Source organism: Hemibagrus wyckioides, linkage group LG11, assembly GCF_019097595.1.
Source record: "Hemibagrus wyckioides isolate EC202008001 linkage group LG11, SWU_Hwy_1.0, whole genome shotgun sequence".
Classification (NCBI taxonomy): Eukaryota; Metazoa; Chordata; class Actinopteri; order Siluriformes; family Bagridae; genus Hemibagrus; species Hemibagrus wyckioides.
In genome coordinates, this window is record NC_080720.1 from 1,879,795 (window position 1) to 1,890,851 (window position 11,057).

An 11,057-nucleotide genomic window follows, 5' to 3' on the forward strand; every position below is an offset into this window, starting at 1 on the left:
CTCCTCCACACCGACACACTCCTCCACACTCCTCCACACCGACACACTCCTCCACACTCCTCCACACTCCTCCACACCGACACACTCCTCCACACCGACACACTCCTCCACACCGACACACCCCTCCACACCCCTCCACACCGTCAGTCCGCTCCCCACCGTCCCCCTCCTCCACTCCCCTCCACACCGACACACTCCTCCACACTCCTCCACACCGACACACTCCTCCACACTCCTCCACACTCCTCCACACCGACAGACCCCTCCACACTCCTCCACACTCCTCCACACTCCTCCACACCGACAGACCCCTCCACACCCCTCCACACCGACACACTCCTCCACACCCCTCCACACCGACACACTCCTCCACACCGACAGACCCCTCCACACCCCTCCACACCGACACACTCCTCCACACTCCTCCACACCGACACACTCCTCCACACCGACACACTCCTCCACACTCCTCCACACTCCTCCACACCGACACACTCCTCCACACTCCTCCACACCGACAGACCCCTCCACACCCCTCCACACCGACACACTCCTCCACACCGACACACTCCTCCACACCGACACACTCCTCCACACTCCTCCACACCGACACACTCCTCCACACCGACACACTCCTCCACACCGACACACTCCTCCACACCGACACACTCCTCCACACTCCTCCACACCGACACACTCCTCCACACTCCTCCACACCGACACACTCCTCCACACCCCTCCACACCGACACACTCCTCCACACTCCTCCACACCGACACACTCCTCCACACCGACACACTCCTCCACACTCCTCCACACCGACACACTCCTCCACACTCCTCCACACTCCTCCACACTCCTCCACACTCCTCCACACCGACACACTCCTCCACACCGACACACTCCTCCACACCGACACACCGACACACTCCTCCACACTCCTCCACACCGACACACTCCTCCACACCGACACACTCCTCCACACTCCTCCACACCGACACACTCCTCCACACTGCACCACACCGACACACTCCTCCACACCGACACACTCCTCCACACTCCTCCACACCGACACACTCCTCCACACTCCTCCACACCGACAAACTCCTCCACACTCCTCCACACTGCTCCACACCGACACACTCCTCCACACTCCTCCACACTCCTCCACACTCCTCCACACCGACAAACTCCTCCACACCGACACACTCCTCCACACTCCTCCACACCCGCAAACTCCCCCACACCGCCCGACTCCTCCCCACTCCCCCACACCCGCACACTCCCCCACACTCCTCCACACCGCCACACTCCTCCACACTCCTCCACAAAGACACACTCCTCCACACCGACACACTCCTCCACAAAGACACACTCCTCCACACTCCTCCACACCGACACACTCCGACACACTCCTCCACACCGATACACTCCGACACACTCCTCCACACTCCTCCACACCGACACACTCCTCCACACCGACACACTCCTCCACACTCCTCCACACCGACACACTCCTCCACACTCCTCCACACTCCTCCACACCGACACACTCCTCCACACTCCTCCACACCGACACACTCCTCCACACTCCTCCACACCGACACACTCCTCCACACCGACACACTCCTCCACACCGACACACTCCTCCACACTCCTCCACACCGACAAACTCCTCCACACTCCTCCACACCGACACACTCCTCCACACCGACACACTCCTCCACACTCCTCCACACTCCTCCACACCGACACACTCCTCCACACCGACACACTCCTCCACACTCCTCCACACTCCTCCACACCGACACACTCCTCCACCCCGACACACTCCTCCACACTCCTCCACACTCCTCCACACTGACACACTCCTCCACACTCCTCCACACTCCTCCACACCGACACACTCCTCCACACCGACACACTCCTCCACACCGACAAACTCCTCCACACTCCTCCACACCGACACACTCCTCCACACCGACACACTCCTCCACACTCCTCCACACTCCTCCACACCGACACACTCCTCCACACTCCTCCACACCGACAAACTCCTCCACACTCCTCCACACTCCTCCACACCGACAAACTCCTCCACACTCCTCCACACCGACACACTCCTCCACATTCCTCCACACCGACACACTCCTCCACACCGACACACTCCTCCACACTCCTCCACACTCCTCCACACCGACACACTCCTCCACACCGACACACTCCTCCACACCGACACACTCCTCTACACAGACACACTCCTCCACACCGACACACTCCTCCACACCGACACACTCCTCCACACCGACACACACCTCCACACAGACACACTCCTCCACACAGACACACTCCTCCACACCGACACACTCCTCCACACAGACACACTCCACTACACAGACACACTCCTCTACACCGACACACTCCTACACACCAACACACTCCTCCACACCGACACACTCCACTACACAGACACACTCCTCTACACCGACACACTCCACTACACCGACACACTCCTCCTCACCGTCACACTCCACTACACCGACACACTCCTCCACACCGACACACTCCACTACACAGACACACTCCTCTACACCGACACACTCCACTACACCGACACACTCCTCCACACCGACACACTCCACTACACCGACACACTCCTCTACACCGACACACTCCTCTACACCGACACACTCCACTACACCGACACACTCCTCCACACCGACACACTCCTCCACACAGACACACTCCTCTACACCGACACACTCCTCTACACCGACACACTCCACTACACAGACACACTCCTCTACACAGACACACTCCTCTACACCAAAACACTCCTCTACACAGACACACTCCTCTACACCGACACACTCCTCTACACAGACACACTCCTCTACACAGACACACTCCTCTACACCGACACACTCCTCTACACAGACACACTCCTCTACACAGACACACTCCTCTACACCGACACACTCCTCTACACAGACACACTCCTCTACACAGACACACTCCTCTACACCGACACACTCCTCCACACCGACACACTCCTCTACACAGACACACTCCTCTACACAGACACACTCCACTACACAGACACACTCCTCCACACAGACACACTCCTCTACACAGACACACTCCTCTACACCGACACACTCATCCACACAGACACACTCCTCCACACCGACACACTCCTCCACACCGACACACTCTTCTACACAGACACACTCCTCTACACAGACACACTCCACTACACAGACACACTCCTCTACACAGACACACTCCTCTACACCAAAACACTCCTCTACACAGACCCACTCCTCTACACAGACACACTCCTCTACACCAAAACACTCCTCTACACAGACCCACTCCTCTACACAGACACACTCCTCTACACAGACACACTCCTCTACACCGACACACTCCTCTACACCGACACACTCCTCCACAACGACACACTCCACTACACCGACACACTCCTCTACACCGACACACTCCTCCACACCGACACACTCCTCCACACAGACACACCCCTCTACACCAAAACACTCCTCTACACAGACACACTCCTCCACACCGACACACTCCACTACACAGACACACTCCTCCACACTCCTCCACACAGACACACTCCTCCACACCGACACACTCCTCCACACAGACACACTCCTCTACACCGACACACTCCTCTACACCGACACACTCCACTACACAGACACACTCCTCTACACAGACACACTCCTCCACACAGACACACTCCTCCACACAGACACACTCCACTACACAGACACACTCCTCCACACAGACACACTCCACTACACAGACACACTCCTCTACACCGACACACTCCTACACACCGACACACTCCTCCACACCGACACACTCCACTACACAGACACACTCCTCTACACCGACACACTCCTCCACACCGACACACTCCTCTACACCGACACACTCATCCACACCGACACACTCCTCCACACAGACACACTCCTCTACACCGACACACTCCTCTACACAGACACACTCCTCTACACAGACACACTCCTCTACACAGACACAGTCCTCCACACAGACACACTCCTCCACACAGACACACTCCACTACACAATCACACTCCACTACACAGACACACTCCTCTACACCGACACACTCCTCTACACAGACACACTCCTCTACACAGACACACTCCTCTACACAGACACACTCCTCCACACAGACACACTCCTCCACACAGACACACTCCACTACACAGACACACTCCTCCACACAGACACACTCCTCCACACAGACACACTCCACTACACAGACACACTCCTCTACACCGACACACTCCACTACACAGACACACTCCTCTACACCGACACACTCCACTACACCGACACACTCCTCCACACAGACACACTCCTCCACACTCCTCCACACCGACACACTCCTCTACACCAAAACACTCCTCTACACCGACACACTCCTCCACACCGACACACTCCTCTACACCGACACACTCCTCTACACAGACACTCTCCTCTACACCAAAACACTCCTCCACACCGACACACTCCTCCACACAGACACACTCCTCTACACCGACACACTCCTCTACACAGACACACTCCTCTACACCGACACACTCCTCTACACAGACACACTCCTCTACATCGATACACTCCTCCACACTCCTCCACACTCCTCCACACCGACACACTCCTCCACACTCCTCCACACCGACACACTCCTCCACACTCCTCCACACCGACACACTCCTCCACACTCCTCCACACCCCTCCACACCGACACACTCCTCCACACTCCTCCGCACCGACACACTCCTCCACACTCCTCCACACCGACACACTCCTCCACACTCCTCCGCACCGACACACTCCTCCACACTCCTCCGCACCGACACACTCCTCCACACCGACACACTCCTCCACACTCCTCCACACCGACACACTCCTCCACACTCCTCCGCACCGACACACTCCTCCACACCGACACACTCCTCCACACTCCTCCACACCCCTCCACACCGACACACTCCTCCACACTCCTCCGCACCGACACACTCCTCCACACTCCTCCACACCGACACACTCCTCCACACTCCTCCGCACCGACACACTCCTCCACACTCCTCCACACCGACACACTCCTCCACACCGACACACTCCTCCACACTCCTCCACACTCCTCCACACCGACACACTCCTCCACACCGACACACTCCTCCACACTCCTCCACACCGACACACTCCTCCACACTCCTCCACACCGACACACTCCTCCACACTCCTCCACACTGACACACTCCTCCACACTCCTCCACACCGACAAACTCCTCCACACTCCTCCACACCGACACACTCCTCCACACTCCTCCACACCGACACACTCCTCCACACCGACACACTCCTCCACACCGACACACTCCTCCACACCGACACACTCCTCCACACTCCTCCACACTCCTCCACACCAACACACTCCTCCACACTCCTCCACACCGACACACTCCTCCACACTCCTCCACACCGACACACTCCTCTACACAGACACACTCCTCTACACAGACACACTCCTCTACACCGACACACTCCTCCACACCGACACACTCCTCTACACTGACACACTCCTCTACACCGACACACTCCTCCACACTCCTCCACACCGACACACTCCTCCACACCAAAACACTCCTCTACACAGACACACTCCTCTACACAGACACACTCCTCTACACAGACACACTCCTCCACACCGACACACTCCTCCACACCGACACACTCCTCCACACCGACACACTCCTCCACACAGACACACTCCTCTACACCGACACACTCCTCCACACCGACACACTCCTCCACACCGACACACTCCTCCACACAGACACACTCCTCTACACCGACACACTCCTCCACACCGACACACTCCACTACACAGACACACTCCTCTACACAGACACACTCCTCTACACCGACACACTCCTCCACACCGACACACTCCTTCACACCGACACACTCCTCTACACAGACACACTCCTCTACACCGACACACTCCTCTACACAGACACACTCCTCTACTCAGACACACTCCTCTACACCAAAACACTCCTCCACACAGACACACTCCTCTACACCAAAACACTCCTCCACACCGACACACTCCTCCACACAGACACACTCCTCTACACAGACACACTCCTCTACACCAAAACACTCCTCCACACAGACACACTCCTCTACACCAAAACACTCCTCCACACAGACACACTCCTCCACACAGACACACTCCTCTACACAGACACACTCCTCTACACCAAAACACTCCTCCACACAGACACACTCCTCTACACAGACACACTCCTCTACACCGACACACTCCTCCACACAGACACACTCCTCCACACAGACACACTCCTCCACACCGACACACTCCACTACACCAAAACACTCCTTCACACCGACACACTCCACTACACCGACACACTCCTCCACACCGACACACTCCACTACAAAGACACACTCCACTACACCGACACACTCCTCCACACCGACACACTCCTCCACACAGACACACTCCTCCACACCGACACACTCCTTTATTCTGTTGTTATATAACCACACAAACCGGACCTATACCTTATATAACACTGGGTGTATAACACAGATTCAATTATGCCATGAGAGGAACGAGCCTCGTCTCTGTCTGCACTTTAATGGAGAGTATAAATGCTGTTCTTCATCCTCGGCTCAATCGATACACTGGCCCTCAATTCTGCTGACTCAGAAGGCGCAGAGAGCAGCGTCCAGTCATCACTTCCTGTCAGACAAAGACGATTTACTCCAGTAAAGAGTCTGACGAGCGTCAGAATTCAGTCAGAGACTAAAACACACCCTAATAAAGGCCGAATATAGACTTTAATCCTTACGTCAGACACGTATTTATTAATTAATTAATTAATTTATTTATTTCTTCATCCCTAGGCTTGGGTTTGCTAGTCAATTAGAATCCAAAAAAATCAAAGCGTCTTCTCTACAGCTCATAAAAATGTCACGTGACTCACGCGCTTGACCCTTTCTCAAACATCATCGATTACTTTCCTATATAGTCTTTTATTCCTCTTCCTCTACTGCAATTTCACAACCAGATATGAAAATTTTTAACCTATTAAAGAATTAAACATCATACGATTTTATCCGTTTATAACGACCTAGCAGATATAAACATTCCTTCCCTCTCACCCATGTCTCTTTTTCCTCTCGCGTAACTGATAAACGCTAATAAATAAACTGATAAAAATAATGCTATGAGGCATAAAAAAATTCTTTAGCTCAGTTAATCTGACTGAAACTGGAGACTCCTTCCATCAGCATCACATAAATACATTACAGGAAACATCACCATAGCAACAATGTTACATGTCTTTATACGGAGCGTCCACCGTATCAGTTCCTGTGAATGAGCTGTTGCTATAGAAACGATGAAGCATGCTATCATTATTATTTTTATTATTATTATTACTCTATGTACAGTGTTACACTTCCACAGAGTCAGAGTGGGCAGTCACCATCTTCCAGTCTCCCTGATGGACATAGTGCACTACAAAGGCTCTAAATGGATCTAATACTATAATAAACCTTGTCTAATGCACCTGTGGAGCCGAGCCGGACCGAGCCGAGAGCTCTGAAGTGATTTCACCACTCACGCTATCATATGCACTATAACACGCTGACAATCCCAACGTCACAGGATGCACATTCATCACACTAAGCCCCACCCACAAGCAGCATGGAGCGTGTGGAGAGGAAACATGAATATTAACACCAACACCAAAAATACCACGAGGGCGGCATACAACCCCAGGCAAATGTGCATGAGGATCACGCTGTCTTCATGATGCACTGCGTCCCACAATGCAATGCGCTAGACTAAAATAAAAACCGCAGTTGAGGAATGAAAAGCGAATAATAATGTGCATGCAAATGAGAACATGCTAATCAGATATTTATCAGCGAATATTTATCTTTTAAGAAAGCTTTATTTTTGTTTGTTTTTCTTGCATTATTTGTTAAAAAATATTTTTTTGACTGAATTTAGTCGTCCTTTTACTTTCCTTTTTTCCTTAAAATGCTTTAATAGTGTAAGAGGATTACATTGAACACACAGGAAGTGGAAGAAATTGTGTGTGCACTCACCATGTTGACTTCAGACACCATGTCTATACTGGCCACATCGATGGTCATCCCAACTGACACTGGCGCACCTTCACACACATGCACAAAAACACACACACACACACACACAAACACAAAAAAATTAATAAACACAAGATTCTACTAATTATTTTTAAAAAAATATCATACTTTCATACTAAAGCTACAGTGCCTGGACCCCTAACTGTCCGGGTTCTGCGTTAAATGCTATAACAAAATAGGAGGAAACCAAAGAGAACCATTTAACAAGAACCACAAACTCTCCAAGAAACATAAGAATGGAGAGCAGAGTGTAAACTCCGGTGCTTGGCCCCCTAAAGGATGTTTGGTTAAAGGTTCTACATTATAATAGTTCTATGTTGGACCATTACAATTAGACAAGAACTTCAATCTATCTGGAGAACCTGTGAGGAACCTATGAGTGTACAGCAGGAGTATCCATTCTAGTGCTTGGCCATAGAATGGTTCTTTGGTTCTATGTTGAAATAGAACTTCAATAGAACTTAACGACTTAAAGATCTTGTGGGGAAGCTTGTGAATAGATAACAGGAGTATACAATATGGACCCCTAAAGGTTCTGTGGTTAAATCTGTAGAGGTTCTAAATAGAACTCTTCAGCTTAAGAGTAAGATTCTATGGTTAATCCCAAAACGTGTTTGCCTTTTAAGAGTAAAACCATTTGAAGCATCCTAAGCATCCCAAACTAGCTAAATCCTAAATGTTTCTTTCGTGAGGATTCAAGCAAGTTCTTTTAAGAAGAACAAACTATCTGAAGAACCTGTGAGGAACCTACAAGTGTATAGCAGAAGTATACATCCTAAAGTTTATTTAAGGTTCCATATTGAACTCCAATAAAGTCAAAAATCTCTTTTCTAAGAGTGGAACCATTTGAAGCAGCTAAGTATCTTAAACTAGCTAAAGAACCCTTGAAGAACCTGAGAATGCATAGTAGGTGTATGGACTATAGACAGAAACTGTACATTTTTCAGGTTTAACTTAACTTTAACTACAATAACATGTTTCTTTCTTTAGGATTCAAGCAATTTTAAGAAGAACAAATTATCTGAAAAACATGTGAGGAACCTACAGGCTTCTAGGGTTAAATCCATAAAGGTTCTATATTGGACCCTAACCATAAGACCATTTACTCTTAAAAATAATAGTTCTCCAATGGTTCTTTGTCAGGGTGTATGATTCTAAGAAGCACCTTTAACATCCATGGATTGTTTTTTTTTCATTGCACAAAAGTTCTTTAGACTATAAAAATGTTCTTTAAGCAAAATTTGGTTCTTGATAGAACCACTTACTGGAAGTTTCTTTAAGGGAACCAAAAATGGTTCTTCCATGGCATCACTTTGGTTCATCCTGATAGTTTTATTTTTATTTTTAAGAGTGTCTGAAGCAGCTAAGCATCTTAAATTAGGGAAAGAACCCACGAGGAACCTAACGGTCTAATAGTAGGAGTACATGTTCCAGTGCTTGGCCACCTTAATGGTTCTTTGGATTAAAGTTCATGAGCAGATGCACAGATGGAATGTCACGTTATTATATATCAATCCTGACAAGAAAACGAACAGGATGCTGGCTCTGGTTCCCGTGCTGATGTACAGTCCTGGGATTCTATAGCGCCCCCACTGGTTCCACCTGTATTGCACCATGTGGATGTTTCTGAAGCTGTGCACAAACAATGCCACAGATTACTGTAAAGCTGCAGAAGTGCTTAGTTTATAAATTTTAAAGTATACGGTTATAGATATAGGATTAGAGGCGGGGTTTGTAACTTGAGTAATGACATCATCCGAGCGAACAGACGGAAAGTGAATCACAGAGCAGGTTTTCATGTTGCTCATGACGTCATTCAGGACTTACATCCTGAATCAGTGTGCTGAAGGTGCTGAATATTTCATCACATATTATATACGTTTTTAAGTGTTTAGTTCATCAAGCCCACAGAGTTTATATATGGAATTTAAGTGTTTATTAAATGATGTCCTGGGAAAGTGTAAGGTACCTTTCCCTAGTAGGATGAATTAAGCTTTATTCTAAAAAAAGTGTACCTTAAAGGTATATAAACATATAAAAGGTGCAGAAGATAAATAACGGTTCGAGTTAACACCCTTTTCCCGTTCTGTGTGGATTAAAAGTGGTAAAAACTGAGCAAAAGTCCAATTTACCTCCAAAGTCAGGACGCAGTCGGATGTCATAGCCCTTCAGCAGCTTGTCCACTGTTTCTTTCACGAAAGACATGTTTCCTGGTTCATTGGCGCTGGAAAAAAAAAATAAAAACAAAACAGTAAAGCATCTTTAAACCTAATATAGGTGTAATATTTAATTCTAAACAAAAATATGTCGCTGAAACCTTTTTATTCAAAGGTACGTTACATCCACATTTCCGTTACAATGCCCCAATATGTAGAAATACAAGGAAATGTCCGGTTTATAGGCGTTTCTTATTTTCTTTTTCGCCTGAACGCAGCGTCAATACGCACGAAGTTCACGAGCTCTCTCTCACTCACCTCTGCGCGCAGCACATCAGTGCCACCAGGAGCGGCACGGAAACGATCCCGAAGAGCTTTCTCTTCCCGATCCCAAACATCCCAAACATCCCTGTCCTCTCGGAGCCGAGTCTGAGTGTTTTACAGGTCTCCGTGCTCCATCAGATGCTGTCTAAAAGCTGGAGAAGTCGCCTTTGTGGACAGCTCTGTCTCTGCTTTCAGGGGGGGTGAGAGGAAAGTTCCGGCTTCTGTACGTGGCGTTATTTGGTGTGCGCGCGCGGAAACAGCTCACAGGCATTTTTTACGCATTATTTTTATTATAAATAATAATAAGTATTAA

At 49.8% G+C, this 11,057-nt stretch overlaps 1 protein-coding gene across 1 annotated transcript in view; it reads right to left on the reverse strand.

Annotated features, from left to right (window-relative positions):
- Nucleotides 1-7,899: 7,899 nt before the first annotated feature.
- Nucleotides 7,900-11,057, reverse strand: part of LOC131362010 (gamma-aminobutyric acid receptor subunit beta-3-like) — a 3,185-nt gene continuing 27 nt past the window's right edge. Inside the window, exons 1-3 of the mRNA XM_058403723.1 lie at nucleotides 10,739-11,057; nucleotides 10,397-10,488; nucleotides 7,900-8,272 (exon numbers count right to left, since the gene is read on the reverse strand). The exon at nucleotides 10,739-11,057 is cut by the window's right edge and continues 27 nt beyond it. Of these exons, the coding sequence (XP_058259706.1) occupies nucleotides 8,142-8,272; nucleotides 10,397-10,488; nucleotides 10,739-10,827 (312 nt within the window). The 5' untranslated portion in view covers nucleotides 10,828-11,057 and the 3' untranslated portion in view covers nucleotides 7,900-8,141. The remainder of the gene's footprint in view (nucleotides 8,273-10,396; nucleotides 10,489-10,738) is intronic.